Source organism: Solea senegalensis, linkage group LG1, assembly GCF_019176455.1.
Source record: "Solea senegalensis isolate Sse05_10M linkage group LG1, IFAPA_SoseM_1, whole genome shotgun sequence".
NCBI classification, from domain to species: Eukaryota; Metazoa; Chordata; class Actinopteri; order Pleuronectiformes; family Soleidae; genus Solea; species Solea senegalensis.
The window spans coordinates 39,130,438-39,145,604 of record NC_058021.1 but is presented as its reverse complement, the minus strand read 5'-3'; the positions used below and the strand labels follow the sequence as shown (position 1 = coordinate 39,145,604).

General features: G+C 42.2%; 1 protein-coding gene across 2 annotated transcripts in view; it reads right to left on the bottom strand.

The window, feature by feature from the left end:
* prkdc (protein kinase, DNA-activated, catalytic subunit) overlaps positions 1 to 15,167 on the bottom strand; it is a 30,206-nt gene that overhangs the window by 1,356 nt on the left and 13,683 nt on the right. Inside the window, exons 41-83 of one of the 2 annotated variants that reach the window (XM_044028839.1) lie at positions 14,824 to 15,031; positions 14,432 to 14,610; positions 14,177 to 14,345; positions 14,009 to 14,074; positions 13,859 to 13,922; positions 13,546 to 13,694; positions 13,268 to 13,408; positions 12,998 to 13,117; positions 12,752 to 12,895; positions 12,506 to 12,657; positions 12,056 to 12,187; positions 11,734 to 11,845; positions 11,458 to 11,582; positions 11,200 to 11,349; positions 10,887 to 11,060; positions 10,541 to 10,639; positions 10,231 to 10,441; positions 9,970 to 10,144; positions 9,605 to 9,808; positions 8,998 to 9,113; positions 8,774 to 8,905; positions 8,485 to 8,661; positions 7,909 to 8,117; positions 7,253 to 7,391; positions 6,927 to 7,115; positions 6,217 to 6,441; positions 6,026 to 6,134; positions 5,842 to 5,944; positions 5,599 to 5,761; positions 5,339 to 5,513; positions 4,957 to 5,150; positions 4,304 to 4,487; positions 4,036 to 4,199; positions 2,953 to 3,164; positions 2,787 to 2,874; positions 2,564 to 2,707; positions 2,242 to 2,461; positions 2,095 to 2,162; positions 1,773 to 1,993; positions 1,499 to 1,591; positions 959 to 1,036; positions 709 to 780; positions 429 to 630 (exon numbers count right to left, since the gene is read on the bottom strand). In XM_044028839.1, coding sequence (XP_043884774.1) covers positions 429 to 630; positions 709 to 780; positions 959 to 1,036; positions 1,499 to 1,591; positions 1,773 to 1,993; positions 2,095 to 2,162; positions 2,242 to 2,461; positions 2,564 to 2,707; positions 2,787 to 2,874; positions 2,953 to 3,164; positions 4,036 to 4,199; positions 4,304 to 4,487; positions 4,957 to 5,150; positions 5,339 to 5,513; positions 5,599 to 5,761; positions 5,842 to 5,944; positions 6,026 to 6,134; positions 6,217 to 6,441; positions 6,927 to 7,115; positions 7,253 to 7,391; positions 7,909 to 8,117; positions 8,485 to 8,661; positions 8,774 to 8,905; positions 8,998 to 9,113; positions 9,605 to 9,808; positions 9,970 to 10,144; positions 10,231 to 10,441; positions 10,541 to 10,639; positions 10,887 to 11,060; positions 11,200 to 11,349; positions 11,458 to 11,582; positions 11,734 to 11,845; positions 12,056 to 12,187; positions 12,506 to 12,657; positions 12,752 to 12,895; positions 12,998 to 13,117; positions 13,268 to 13,408; positions 13,546 to 13,694; positions 13,859 to 13,922; positions 14,009 to 14,074; positions 14,177 to 14,345; positions 14,432 to 14,610; positions 14,824 to 15,031 — 6,451 coding nt within the window. The remainder of the gene's footprint in view (positions 1 to 428; positions 631 to 708; positions 781 to 958; positions 1,037 to 1,498; positions 1,592 to 1,772; positions 1,994 to 2,094; positions 2,163 to 2,241; positions 2,462 to 2,563; positions 2,708 to 2,786; positions 2,875 to 2,952; positions 3,165 to 4,035; positions 4,200 to 4,303; positions 4,488 to 4,956; positions 5,151 to 5,338; positions 5,514 to 5,598; positions 5,762 to 5,841; positions 5,945 to 6,025; positions 6,135 to 6,216; positions 6,442 to 6,926; positions 7,116 to 7,252; positions 7,392 to 7,908; positions 8,118 to 8,484; positions 8,662 to 8,773; positions 8,906 to 8,997; positions 9,114 to 9,604; positions 9,809 to 9,969; positions 10,145 to 10,230; positions 10,442 to 10,540; positions 10,640 to 10,886; positions 11,061 to 11,199; positions 11,350 to 11,457; positions 11,583 to 11,733; positions 11,846 to 12,055; positions 12,188 to 12,505; positions 12,658 to 12,751; positions 12,896 to 12,997; positions 13,118 to 13,267; positions 13,409 to 13,545; positions 13,695 to 13,858; positions 13,923 to 14,008; positions 14,075 to 14,176; positions 14,346 to 14,431; positions 14,611 to 14,823; positions 15,032 to 15,167) is intronic. The other variant, XM_044028848.1, reaches the window with a different exon arrangement.

Genomic DNA, 15,167 nt, shown 5'->3' with positions numbered 1-15,167 from the left:
TGTAACATCAGTTTCATAGCTGCTGTGCATCTCATGTGGTTAAAGCTATACTTGCGGTTTACACATTTAAAACTGCTTGTGAAAACTGTCCAAAATAAAACCAGCTGTTGTGTCATCTAGAGGAATCTGAACTCCCTTTATTGTAGTTCACAGGCGTCACCTGCAAACAGACACGTGTTAGACGATACCAGCTGTCAGTCACACAGGTCTGCACTTATATTTGACAATATTTTATCATCCATTTTCAGCTAGATGGGAACAAAATTTACAAAACTAACATTATATTCTATTGACGATGAGCTGAAACTAGTAATTGGGACTACTAACTCCTCAGGAAAATGTTTACCGACTTTTTAAATCAAGTGAAAGTTGCTATTTTGCTTCGGGAGGAACCTGAATATAAGGTATATGGTTTTCTCTTGACTAACCTGTGTGGCTGAACCAAATGCATGACCAAAGTCGATGCCAATCATGCCTCCCGTCTCCATGTTGATCATGAAGTTGGAGAGATGCCGGTCTCCGATGCCCAGGATCCAGTGGCTGACACACAGCAAAGCATGAGAGCTGATGAAGTGAGAGCGCAGGAAAAGAAAGGCCTCGGGACTGTTGCACATCTTCAGGAAAGCTCTCCTACACGAGAGGAAAACACGTCTTACTGCCAAGAGTCGACCATCATCGGCACCTTCATTATCCGGAGTCTTTACTTACCTCAGCAGATCGCTGGGCACATGCTGCAACACTTTCAAAAAGTTGTTGACTGCGTCGGCACGTTTCGCTTTCCTGCAAAGGAAAAAAAATATATATATATATCACACTCCACAGCACGAGGACTGAGAAAGAGAGGGAACATGACAAACTGGAATCAACAAAACCTTTCACAAATCTGCTGTAATTAATAACTGCAACAACAAACTAGTGCTCTATGAAATAAAATCATCAAAAAGGAGAGACACAGTACCTGTAAGCAAAACTATACGACACAACACCCTTCTGTGGCTCAAAGGTTGACAGCCATGTGTTGTAGACTTCAAGACACCTTTAAGAGGAGAAATCAACTAGTTTATTAAAAGAATAGATACACAAAAGTACCACAATAGGGAGGCGATGATACTGGACTTTTTGCAGATACCTGATTCTTGCTTAGCAATAAAATAACAGCAAACAAAAGATCAAGATCACATAATCTATATTGATAATATAAAATAGGAATATGTCTACTTTATAGTGCATTGTGGAGGTCAGGGTGATTATTTTTGGCAAATTGTTGTTTCTAGATTAACGTGAATCCAAAATAAATCATCACTTCTTATGCATTTTTAACAAATGACCTTATAATGAAATGAGCTTTTATTAAAAACAAACACACAAGACACAAAGTCAAGTAAAGATGTAAGAGAAAGGCAACAATATGTTGTTATTTTATGAATAATCTATGCACACAAAGGCGATGGAGAGAGCGTAATCGTAGGTCTATGAGAGTGTGGTGTATACGTCGTACCTCTTTGCACTCTGCTGTTCATCATCAGTCATTGTGCTGTTCAGGAACTCCTTGAGAGTCGTCGTATTCTCCATCCATTCAATTAGACCGATTCTGTGAACGCACACAATTACAGCGATATTTTGTACAACACAGTGTCAAAGAATACATATTTAAGTGTAACTAAACCCCTAAAACCACTTTTTAGGGGTTTGCAAATCCTCTGTGGTCAAACACCAGTTAGTCATTAATTAAACTAGCTAAACTTAAGAGAAGTGGACAACAAGCCAAGTACCTCGTGTTTATGGGAATGACCTGGTAGGTGCGGAGCTGCAAGCCCCTGCGTGTGCAGGCGGCGTCGTGACTCAGCAAAATGTTCATGACGGAGAAGAGCTGCTCGATGCGTTGGTCCTGACGCAGGTCCTCCCCGCCCTTCACCAGAAAAGGGTGGTCGCGCTCATCATCCCCTCGGATGATCAGACGTTTGGGACGACGGATGGAGGTCATCACTTTCACCTGCAGGATGAAGATTTACATCGAATTAAACAGTCTGAGCCTGTAAAGTGATACCATACGTATAATCGAACCCTTAACTGTCCAACAGTAATAAAACATACCCTTTCATCAAAGCCTGTTATTTTCGCATGATACTCAGGCAAAGGTTTAGATCTGCCATCGTACTGTCCTACAAAAAAAAGAGGAACATTTTCTAGGACATTTTCTAAGGCTCAGATTACCCTGTTATTCATTTTCAATCTACTGACCTGGGATTTCCAGTTCATTACTGAATGGGTCTGCTTTAAATCCACTTAACCAGGGGGAGTATTCCTTCAGGTTCCCAGGTGGTACCGCCTTGTTGGTGGTAACATCACGCATATTTCCGGCCAGTTGCTCCACCTGCCGGACAAAGTCTTTGCTTTTCCTCTTCTCAAACAGTTTGCTGCCTTTAGATCCAAGCAGATTCTCCACATCTTTAGCAAATTTCTGTGATAACGAAGGAAAAACAAGGGTAGCAATGAATACAACAGCAGAGTATTACATGTTTTTGTTGCCAATTACAGGTTTTATTGAACAATCCCTGCAAACCTGGATGAATTTCTTGCGAAACGCCCCGTGACCAGGTTTGTCACGATCCCCGAGCGAAGAGCGCATCTCGTCATACATGTTGCCCATCTGCTCCTTGTTGAAGCTCGGTTTTTCCATTTCATTTTTCACATTATCCCACCAGTCCTGTGTGAAACAAATGCAAACAGTCAAAATAACGGGTCCCAAAACATGATGGGGGTTAGTTGGTGTCTGATCTTGTTACCCTGAAAATCATGTCAGGATTTGTGAGCTGCTGCAGTGCATCCACAAATTTCTTCACAGCTCCTCTCTCATCCAGCATGCTCCGGAGTCTGTTGACACAGAAACAATATTCATAATGAAACATGCTGTAATGTCGTTTATCTTTGTTTCCCCATAAGACAGTTTACCTGTTGACAAATTCCTGTTGCCGGTGTCCTGTGGCCGAGTCCTCAAACTGGAAACTCTCGCTGCTGATCATGAGAGCGTAAACCAGGGCCTGAGGGTAGCACTCTGCTATCCGCTCAATGCAATGCTGCACTGCCACGGCTTCTGGCTTGTCCAACAGGGCAACCATTTGACTGATCCAGCCAATCAGCATCCAGCAGGGAACAGATGTCATCTAGGTACAGACAGACATTGCCCTCATGACTTCAAAAATAAGCACATGCACAATGAAAAATAAGACTACTTGTGTCAGGAGGTAGTAAAACTGTCAATTATTGTCTGATCCACAAAATGTCAGATGTTGATCAGTGTTTCCCAAACCTCAATATGATGCTGTTTATTGTCTTGATGTTGTCCACAGAACAAAATTAATCAGAAATAGTGTTTCTTTTGTTTAATGGATTAACATTTCTGAATTTATATTGTGCTTTCCAAGTATTTTCTCGACCAGTCAAAGCTGCTTTACACTGCAGCAGCTTGCCATTCCATCCATTCACTCTCACATTCTCGGCATATCTATCACATCTATTTCTATCACAGGCTCTAAGGAAATTTTCCTGCGGGTGTGATATTATATGTCTTTTATTGAGTGTTTCCAATCGTGTGTCTACTGTTGTCTATTGCTTCTACATTTCTTAATATTATAATAGTTATTGTTATAGTTTTGTAGATACTCAACCAGCAATCAAATGGGAAATTTCAGAAGGTGTGGGGTCCTTAATGTGGCATAGAGACTGTACTATGCTGAATAAACTGGCAGTGACTGGGGAGGGATTATCATTTTATACGTTCTCTTCCTTTTTGTTGAAACTTGCACCTTCCTGTTACCTTATTTTCTAAATTCTTTCACAATCCATCCCACATAGTGACAATTTATCACTGCACTTTAGTGACACTGATAAACCTTCCCCAAAAGGACATTTAGTAATAATCAAAGGACATGTTTTCTACCAGTCAAAAAAGGCGGTTAAATCTACGCACGTGCAAATAAACTCAGTAGGGGAAGTATTTGTCCTCCACTATATCTCTGGTCTGCACACACGAACCTCTTTTGTCATGAGGTCCAGCGTCTCGGACGGGTACAACTCAATGACCTGCAGCAGACGTGGGAACTTGAGACGAGCTTCCTCTGAGTTCATCTTCAGCGCTTTCAGCATGCTCTCCATGACATGAACAGGAAGAGCCAGGAGGTCTGGGAAATGGCTTGCTGCTACATCACAGAAAAAACAGAGGAAATGATATAGAAAATGGTGGTGAATCTGTAAAATAATCTGTGAAACAAAGTCGCACATTTAGTCAATAATCGTGACTCACCGGCATCACCCTGCTCCTCGTCACGTAGTCGTTTGTCACAGAAATTTGCCAGAGTCATGTACGTCTCAGAGATGCTGCTACTTTCCACACACTCGTGAGTGTAAGACTGAAGTTCTTCATCAGCCTTTCTGGTGGCACCGCACAGCAGCTTCAGTGCTCGTAGCTGCAGCCCCACTTCAACTTTCTGCAGCACAGACATCGTGTGGTGGCCAAAAGCCGTCATTTTGTTTCACCACGGACATAACAGAACTCTATCAGCTGTGTCTGATTCTAATTTAAATACATGGATCAATTACAGCACTACCACAACCAGTGAGCGGTAAAAACACCATTTACGCTTGTAAGAATGCTCATACGCTGGTGTTTTTAAATACACACGATATATGTAACATTTAAATGAGTTCACACAATGCTGATTATTTTACGTCACGACTGAGCAGGTGAGCCTAATTGGAGCTGCCCGACTATGAAAATCAATCACAGCTGCTGCTGTTTCCTTCATCATGCGGCTCCAATTATGTTTCCTGGAAGTAGGCCCAACAAGTGACGCTACATTAAGGAGCACATATCAGAAGACTGCATTGCCTGTGTGAGAGTGGGTAGGGGCGGGGTAGAATAAACCGGGTCATTTTGTCATGACACATGACACGTACCTTTGGATTTTTATTAGACAAAGCAGCTCCAGAAAGCTCTACAACTCTCGCCGCTTTATCAGCATCAATAGTTCCCAGGACTGAGGGGCTTCTGCTCACAGCTGTGGCCAGGATGTCGAAGGACGTACCCTGGAGCGTCTTTTGATATCTGAATACTTTGGCTGTGGCTCTCTCGCAGTCCGACTGAAGGTCCTCTGCGGAGAGAAGAGAAACAATAGGGAACAATAGACAACAAGACCAGCCTAAGCCACCTCCAACAGGAGGAAAAGTTTAAAAGAAAGTTTGGCCATTAGAGGAGCTATGGAGCACTGTTACTAAAATGTATCCATGTGCATAATTCTGCTGACAGGTTGTAACACACACAGGTTCTTTTCGTTCTTACCCAGGAGAGGGATAGTCTTTAGCATGTTACTGATTTGCTCCACAGGACCCTGAGTCTGGCAGCGTTTATGGCTGAAGTGGCTAAAACTGTGCACCCACGGCAACAACAAGCTTCTGTTTGTTTTGGCTTCTCTGTGAAGTTCCTTCAGCAGCTTAGTAGCGACGGCAAAGTTATTCTGCAACAACATTAGTGATTCAAAATAAGTTAAAAGTGGATTTCACAGTTTCAAACAAATACGAAAACAAACTTCTTTTTTTTACCTGTTTCTGTGCACTATTAGCCATATGTAGCTTCATGTTGAACTTGCAGTCATTTACTAATGTGTCGACTTCCCCTGCCGGGTCCTCTGAACCATCAACCTCCATACTGTCAGTAGTAGCGTGGCCTCTGAGCTTTTCCCTGATCTTGTCCAAGAAGAAGCATCTGAATCGTGGACATTCAGTTTGAGGCTGTGTCACATTTGCCATTTAACAATTTCATGGATTTGTGTCAGCTCATCTTACCGAGATGTAATGATATCGTCCCATATGTTCATTGGATCTACTTTAGCATCAGGATACCGCTCAGTCCATAATCTGATGAGGCGTTTGAGGGCACTCACAGACACTAATGAATGAAATAATAATTGAAGTATTACAAGAGGAAAAACTTGTAGTTTTAAATGTTATAAAGAAAACATCCACACACCCTCTCCTGTGATGAAGAGCAGGAAATCCTGGATCTCAGTTAAGGCCTGCACTGACTGCAGGATGGTCAGTCGACTTTGAGTAAGGAGTGTATCCACACTGGAGTAACTCTGTATGAAGCAGAGACATTAAGTGCACACTCGGCAACACTAAGATCTTAGGCGATACACAATAAGATCTGTAATGGCAAACCTCAATAAAGAGCTGCATGGCATATTTGGTGTAGTATTTAGCGCGGTCGTAGTCCTCCTGCAGGATGTAGAGCAAGCTGAGCTCCTGGCTGTAATGACTTTCCAGGAGTTTCTTGCTCTCCTCCGCTCTCATGGCTTTGTCGACAAAGGTGAGGAGAGTTTGGTCCCGCTCGCCCTGCTGCAGCTGCTTCAGCATGCTGCGAATCATGTGCCGTAGGTACATTTCCTGGCACAAACAAAACAAACGCATGTTGGCAAAGCATCATTTTCACAAACCTGATAGCAACAAAAATAACACAGCTTAAAAAGGACATCAGCATGCCCTCTGTAACAGTCATTACCAGAGACTTTGGCCCGAAAAATAAATTTGCTTAGTTTGTTTTCAGCGTTTTACAAAAGGTTTATTAAATACCACTATATGCAAAATAACATTTTGATTAATTAATCAAAAATGTCTGATTTACCTATTCTATATAATACAAAGTTTCACAGGAATGTTATTGTGTACAAATTTGTTCTTATTACATACATACATACATATATACATTACATATATATATACAAACATACATATATATGTGTGTGTGTATATATATATACATATACATACATATATACATAAATATACATATACATAATATATATAAACCTTTGGGAAACACTGCACTGTAGTTTGTGCACAAGAATTCCCTGCACTGTCACTCTTGTTACCTGGTAGAAAGGCTCTGACCACACCTTCTCCAGGTTGGGTGGGGAGTTTTCATCTAAATTCACAGTGGAGCAATACTGAAGAGATTTCCACTCAGTCAACTGACTGTAGGCCTCCATGGCAGCAGTTTCCCAGAAATCCTTCTCTGCGTCAGTGGGCTCACCATCTCTCCAGTCCTCAGTGTTGATGGCCTGCCAGTGAGGAAGACAGTGGTGTACTTTTCTCAGCCTTTTCACCAGTCTCACACGTTGTGCTTAAGTTTACACACACACACAGCTAGTGATGTGTTAATTATCTTTTCACAAAAACTCTTGGTGGAGAAAATTACCTCATTGTAAAGCTTCACAGCTTCTGCTAAGTCGGCGTTGGCTTCGGATTCAAGTGCGGCACAGGTGATCGACTTGGTCCCAACTTTACCACCGAAGATGCTGCGCACAACATCGTAATCCTCCAACGACCTGTAAAGCCTAGAGAGCAGAGGAAACAGAGAGCACATTAAGTATCACATTGAATTAAGGCAATTTAAATGATGTTAATTATGCCTGTAAATATCAGGGAGCTCTTGTCAGTTTTAACGTAGGAATGTGGGCCTCCATGAGAAAAAAGGAAACCTTGAACCTGAGAAAATCTACTTTACAGCCTGATATCCACAAATAGTATTGTCCCCACTATTAATGTACAGTATATATACAATAGGTAGCAGAGTGTGTTGCTAATTTCCTAAAACTACTTTTGAAGGTGCACTGAAGAGAAGATGTTTTCTTGAGTGAATGTATGTGAGAATGTAAATGTCTGCAATAGTTGCTCCAGACATTCTCCTGCCAGCTTCCGCCTGAATGCTCTAGAGTTCTGTTGTAGTTGTGAATGTGTTATTAATAGCCTGTGCACAATATCCAGACCAAATTCTCCAAACATAATCTGCTCAAGTCTGAAAATGGCTTAACAATTGCCTACATGTCACTTGTAGGACTACCACTGTTATACCTCGCAAGGTGGATCCATTTATTAGTGTCTGGTGGGATTTCCCTGCGTCCTCTTGAGCGTTTGGCGGGAGGTTCCTCTTTGACACAAGTGTGCAACAAGCTCTCCTCCAGCAGCAGAATGCCTGATGGCTGTTGGAGGCTCACCAGGCATGTGGAGCTGATGGCTGCTGGATCGAGCTGCTGCAGCTCCCTGTGTTGGCGGCACATGTCCTAAGGATGGGACATGGGAACATCAATATGAGCTCAACATGTCTGCTTTTAGCTTCAAAGTTTGAGGCTGAAAGCCAGGCCCTACACTATATGGATCATTTGCATGGCAAATGTTATTTCCAGTATATTATATCCAGTATTTCACTACAGCTGGAATACATGATTCATGTGTTTTCCTACATCTAAAAAAACTGGAATATTAACATAAAGGTCCTAAATCCTAGTAATATTAATATATTAACCTTCATTGAACGGCCATGAAAAGGGAGGTTTGTGGAAATCAATACATTTTAACAGCATTAGTGAATGATTCAGTGATTTTACAGAAGCTTTGCCAGGTGAATCAAAAGATGCTGGTAGGTCGTACCTGAACACAGGCTACGAACGGAGGGAAGCACAGTGTGCTCTTGCTCAGGAACATGTTCATGTTGCACCGCAGCTCTTCTTTAATCCTCGCACTCTCTCCTCCTTTGAGTTTATCCATTTCTTGAAGGACACCAGCAAACAGGGAGCTGAAGAGCTGTTTGGCTAAAATTGGGTCTCTCTTTGGGGAACATGCATATGGAAAAACATAAATGATAGTACATATATATACACACACACAACCTGAGCACACAGTGGGAGGGATAAAAAAAAGGAAGCAGAGGCGATGCTACCTGGGCTAGTGTCTGTAGGGGGGCGATGAGGTTGCTGTGTGGGATCTGGATGTCCGGAAAGTCTCCCACTCTGTAGCTACGATAGAGAGTCACCTGAGCCTCTTTTCGCAGCCTTTGATCAGACTTCTCCACCTGTGGGACACACAACAGAACCCCTGGATTATGGACTATTCACTAGTGAAACTTTTTTTCCTGCTGCCATCCATCAGTCTGTTGCTTGTTACCTTTTTCTGCTTCTGCTGTTGGATCTCTCTTTGTGCATGGTTCAAACTGACTTTCTCCTGGTCCTTGAGAAATCGGCGCCTCAGTCTCAGGATGTTGTTGCGTTGTTCATTCGCTGCTGTTGGCACACAGACACTCACTTTAACCTAGATTCGGTGGTAGTTAACAGAGAATCTAACAGCTGTGAACGGCAGAGCAGCGTTCTGCATCAAACAATCAACACAATAGTGTTGAACAAAGATTAAAATCATGATTAGATCTTACTGAATAGATTTTTACAGTTTTTTTCAGTTTCATAAAGTAAATATGTCGAATCAGAGAACAATTCAGCCTTGTAATAGGTCAGATCCATTAATGCTGAAGAACCATCAACTACTTAACAGCTCAAGCCAATGGAGCAAAGCTATATCTTCAACATAAAGCTTCAGTGCCCTTTGTACTGTGATTTATTTACACAAATTAGCACATGCTTTCACTATTAAACTAAATATGCACAGAAAAAAACAAAGAATTCTCTGTCGGAACAAATGAAATAGTGTGAAGTGAAGAATCATATTTTTATTCTGGATATTAAAACGTGTGTGCTGTCTTTGTCTCTCAGAGACTAACCTCTTGTGCGACTGTCCAACTCATCGGTTGGCGCAGCAAGTCGCTTCAGGCCGAATCCTTCCCCGACTGGTCTTCTGGCTGCTATTCGCCTCTCTGATTTCTTATCAAACACCAACAGTGAAGACAGCGACTCGGAGCCTGGCGTGTACTCTGCTAGTGTATCCACACTGCTGCCTGTCAGCCAGTTATACGCCATGCCTCGACCTTGTGGGGGGGAAGAAAACAACATTTGAACGCCTGTTCGCCAAATGGTTGTGCTCGTATCCAAACAGCATGTATAAAATATGAAAACCATGTGCACAAATACTCTCTAAAGTATCTAATTCTGGACATGTTTCAGTCATTATAATGAGCTGCAGTGGTACCTGATGTTTGGGTTTGAGTAAACTCCAGGGAAGTCTGAGTGGCTCTGAGCTTGCCCTTAATGGCTCCAGTCTGGGTCGCTGTTGCACTCTCCAGGCCTTGAGAGGTTTGGGTTTCAACAAACATCGGAGTCATCACTGTGCTCCTGAAGCGCCAGTTGGAATCAATAACATAGTCCTGAAGAAAAAAAAAAGGGAAAATATTCACACATTAAGCTTATCGTCATCTTAAACAAGAGCTTTTTAAAAAGAGGAGCGGCCTACCTGGAAAGTACACTCAGACAGAGGATACTCAAACATGTCTCGTGTGAAGTCAGGACTCTGGCTGGTCATTTCCAGCAGCAGATTAGTCACCAAGCTTAAGAAACACCTTTCTATCTGACACGAGTACAGGGACTGAAGCACCGCCAACATCCGGTCAAGGGTCGCGGTGGGAAGGCGCTTCTCCTGACTCCAGAAGTTACGGACATAAAGCCTGAAAATGTCAAGCGGAGTCATTGGGATTACACTGCTCTGCACAATAACAAAGGACAACGTATGATACAGTGAGAGGTGAGAAATAAAGGGTCTTTACTGGAGGCCTTGGTTTTCTTCAGACAGTCCGTGGAGTAGTGTTTCTTTAGCTGCATTCAAAACCTCTACTGAGGTGTTGTCTTCCATGCTCTCTGCATCACTAAAACATATTAAGAAACAGTGTATCATTACATATGGACTTCTACTAACACTAGGAATTGAATTAAAAAGCAAAACAATAAATACTCCTGACACTTTTAAAGAAGTTATTTTGCCCAATACTGGTTCATAGTTTTATGTAAGTAGTCACCCTTCAAAAACATGACTAATGCTGTGTGCTAAGTGATCTATATAACAACAGTGAGTGGGACGTAAACTATGTCAGAACAGGGGCCCATAAGACTGACCTGTAATTGTCCTGGATCCACATGAGGATAGCATACATCCTCTCTCTGCACACAGGTGAAGGGTGGGACACAAAAGCTGTGACGGCTCCCAGGAACTCCTGTAGCTGAACTGGAGTCAGCAGGCCAATAATCTTGTGGATAATATCCAGACACACTCTCTGTCTTGCTTCGTCCCTGAGTGAAAAACAAGGCAACACAGAAAAACAGTGATTGACCTACATTTTCCATTTTCCAATGTTTTGCATGTAGTGTAACATGTGTCAACTAGAGGCCAGAGAGATTAAAAAAAACCTGGTGTGTAGTCAGAACCCACCTGTGGCTCATCATCTGAATGAAGCCTGTGACCTTGAGCTGCATGAAGATGTCCGGGATCACTTCAGCGCGGCTCAACACGCACTCCAAACAATCAGTCTTTAAGATGCCATGCAGCCTCGGCAGGAGGGAAAACACATGATTGACAAACCTGAAAATGAAGAGCGTTAAAAGAAATGTACATGAAATGACAACCATGATTTATATTGGAAAAAAAAAAAACAACACAACAGGAAATATGGTCGAAAAATGAACTCACCGATCCATAAATGGGGGAAAGTGTTTTGACACTTTGTTCAAGCAAATAACGAACTTGTCATCCATGTTATTTTTCTTCAGATTTGTAATCTTCGTTGCAGCAAGACTGAGAAGTTGCTGATGTTCCTGTGACAAGAATAAAATGTTACAGGTGATATTCATGCACAAGATGTCCATCCATCCATTTTCTACCACTCCATCCTTTAACTGCACTCCCTTGGCGGGAACAGATGAGATATGATGAGACATGAAGTAAAGCGTAAGGTGAGGCTCGTACATTCTCCATTTCAGTCATGTTCTTCAGGATGAGGCCGATAATTTCAGCAGCCGCCGAATAGACATCTTTATACTTCACAAAGGACAAGTTGTTGGTGAGAGAGTTGATGTACCTGAAAAATAGAATAAAAAAACACCACACCACACTCAAATGATTTAGGACAATCTGTCAGAATGTGAGCTACATATTTGTAAAGAAGACATAAATGTATTAAAACACCATTGCTGTCGGTTGCTTATCCTCACCTGAACCTGCAGCTTGCAAATGAAAAATATTTTCTACATTTGTATGAACAAGGGTAAGGGCTGTCACAGATTTTTACCTCTCATATTCAATTCCACATAAAGCATCATAAGCGGGGAGGTTGTTGGCCAGGATGATTCCCAGCAGCTGAAGTCCCACTGAGTTGTCTTTGCTGTTTGGGTCGGTGCCACAAAATCTCTCAAAAATCACACTGTTAAGGCAAGAACAAGGACAGGTTTATTGGAAAGTTAAAAACACATAATCATAACAATCACAAAAACTTTGTCAGAATGTCTTTGTTTTTATTCTAAATAATTAAGCTCAACTTTTTTTCCATTCCATTTCCAGTCATTTTACAAGTTTAAAGATTAATGAGATGACAGAACATAAAAAAAACCAATGATGATACGTTTAATTACAGCAGTGAAGCAGACAGGAAACACTATTTGTTGCATGCTGACCAAGAAAGATTCTATCCAGGACCAATCACTCCACTTTTCTGTACAGTTCAACTGTGTACAGTCACTACCTGTAAGGCACATGCAGACAGTCCTTCCAGCACTCCACCAGAGTACGAATGATCTCCAAGTTGTGTCGGAAAACAGCCCTCTTGGAGTGGAAGCTGTGCTTCATCAGGAACTCCAGCAGCCGGTTGGCGAGAATCTCATCTCTGGGGTTACCCTGAGACACAAAAACTCAATCTCAGCTGATTTTTTATTTTTTTTTGCAGTTAAATTATTTATTTCAGTCGATAGCATTTTAGTCGTTTTACAACCTTGGGACTGGCCAGACTTATCCAAGAGAGCACAGTGACCACAATATCCACCACCATGAAATGGATCCCCTCTCCTCCATTATTTCCCGAGACGACGAGCTGCAGGAGTGGCCCCAGCCAGTGTTTGGCATATGGTCGAAACACCTGGTAAGAGGCAAAGATTTAACCCATTAAGAATTAAATAAACCCAGAGGAAGACACATATTTGTTTATTTTAAAACTGAAAAATTACATTAAATCACTCACCTCCTCTGTGTTGATGATCAGCTTCGAGATGAAGAGTCGAATATTCAGCGGCGTCGCTGGATTTGAAAGTTTGACATGAAGAAATTTCATCCACGGAGGAAGGTCACTTGGCATGTTTCCCTATTTCATAGACAAGGAACGGAGCAAAGTGAAAGACACTGTATCTGAACACAGAATAGTCAGCAATCATATTTATGGATAAAAAGTTTCATGGAAGAAAACAAGGTTCTACAAAAACCTGCTCCATTTTTCTTCTTCAGCACCACTGACCTGTTCAATTTTGGGGGTTATGCCGTTTCTTTGCATGTGTCCAATAAGAGCCGTCATGGTTGCCATGCATTCATGCTGATTCAGCTCATCCATTTCTAGATCCACCATTGCATCCTGGGAGGGACTCGTCTCCTCTGTCTCCTACATTTTTAGATTAAATTAGACGAGTTGGATAAATTAGATGAGGGGTGTGTATGACTTCACTAAATCCTGACACATCTGTCACTTAACAATGCTTTTTATTACACAGCTATATAAGAGGAAATGGCACGACTAACTTTTCTCGCCACGGTCCGTTTGTGTCCCTCTGGGTTTTGGGAGCTGAAGGAAAAGCTTTGCACCCCGGTGGAGAAATCAAACTGACTCATCTCCTCACTCAGGCTGCTGTCAGCCATGTACGACTGGGACGACAAGTAAACCGGTGCTTCTGTGGCAACATTAAGATAAGTAACATGAGTTTGCATGACCAACTTAAAAAGAACTGTAATTGTAACTGGATTGAACTAAAACCCATCACCTTCTAATTCATTGTGAAAAACATTAACACACTGCACAACATGAGGTTGTGTGACGACGGTGACCAAACTATACCTCCACTCTCCTCGTTGACTTCTTTTCGAATCATAACATACTTCTTTTTTCTCTCAAGTGGGACCTATATTGATAAAAAGAGTAAAAACAAATCAATGAACTACAACAGAAACTCATCAAACTACACCGTTAGACAAACTACAAGCATACCTCGATCTCAACTGGAAAGTTGTACGTCCTGCCGACATCTATGATATTTTCCAGAATAAACTGATTCTGTGAAAGACAAGAGGGGAATGTTGTTGTTCTGCAAACTGTGTCTTCCTCCTTGTGAAAACACAAAATTATAAATGTGAAGCATATGGGGGTTTACAGTACCTTCTCTGCTTTCTCATTGAAGAGGAAGCCCTGGTAGAACTTGGCCTCGTTGAAGCTGCAGCTGATGACAGCGATGGCACAGTTATATGCGGCACAGTGGTTCTGTCTCCTGAGTTCCAGGAGCTGAGTCTCGCCAGCCATGTTCTCAGTGAAAGCTTCAAAACAGGACCTAAATCAGAAGACAATTAAGATCCATGTGTCACGACACATCACCGTCATGTCACATCTTGAACTTTGAGTGTCGAGGAGTCTCACTTGATCAACGTCTTGGACATCTCGTTCCCCTCGGTTTTGTCTGAGCGACAGAAGGCTTGATTAATGCGGGACTCCTTGGAGTAAACCTCTTCCTTGGGAAGCCGAGAATATAGCAGCTCGATCAGCTTGTAACAGCCGCTCTTCTTCAGCAACTGGAGCTCAAATGCCGTTTCACTCGACTGAAATTTAAAAAATAAATTCACTTTTAATTGAATTCCAGTGTGTGTTCCTCCAATCCAAACTATACCATCAGTGGCAATCTAGTAGTGGCACTAATGTGGAATACTAAAAATAAACTATCCACAATGTGAAAAGGTACCATGGACAAAGTGAAGGGTTACATCTACTATTTTGAAACAAAATCTTAAATGTACTACAGTTAGGGGGCAAACCTTGGTCAGGCGACTGAGCAGCAAAGCAATGATGTCAGAGACGTTGGCCACAAAGAAGTCGACGAGTGCCGCTGTGCTGCAGTTAGAGGCAAGCGGGAGTAAAACTCTCTCCATCATGGCCTGCAGCATGGAGTTCACCGGCACATCACCCTGCTGGATTACTCCATACACTGTACAGAGCAGCTGGAGCTGCCGCTCTCTGTTCGACCTGATCAAGCAGTGAAAGACACAGGGAGAGGACAGAGGTCAAATTCACCATCACCAAATGCAGTATAAGGGCATAAGAGAGCATTATATGGACAGCATGTAAAGCCAAAGTATCTGGAGTGCCCCCTGTTGGCTTG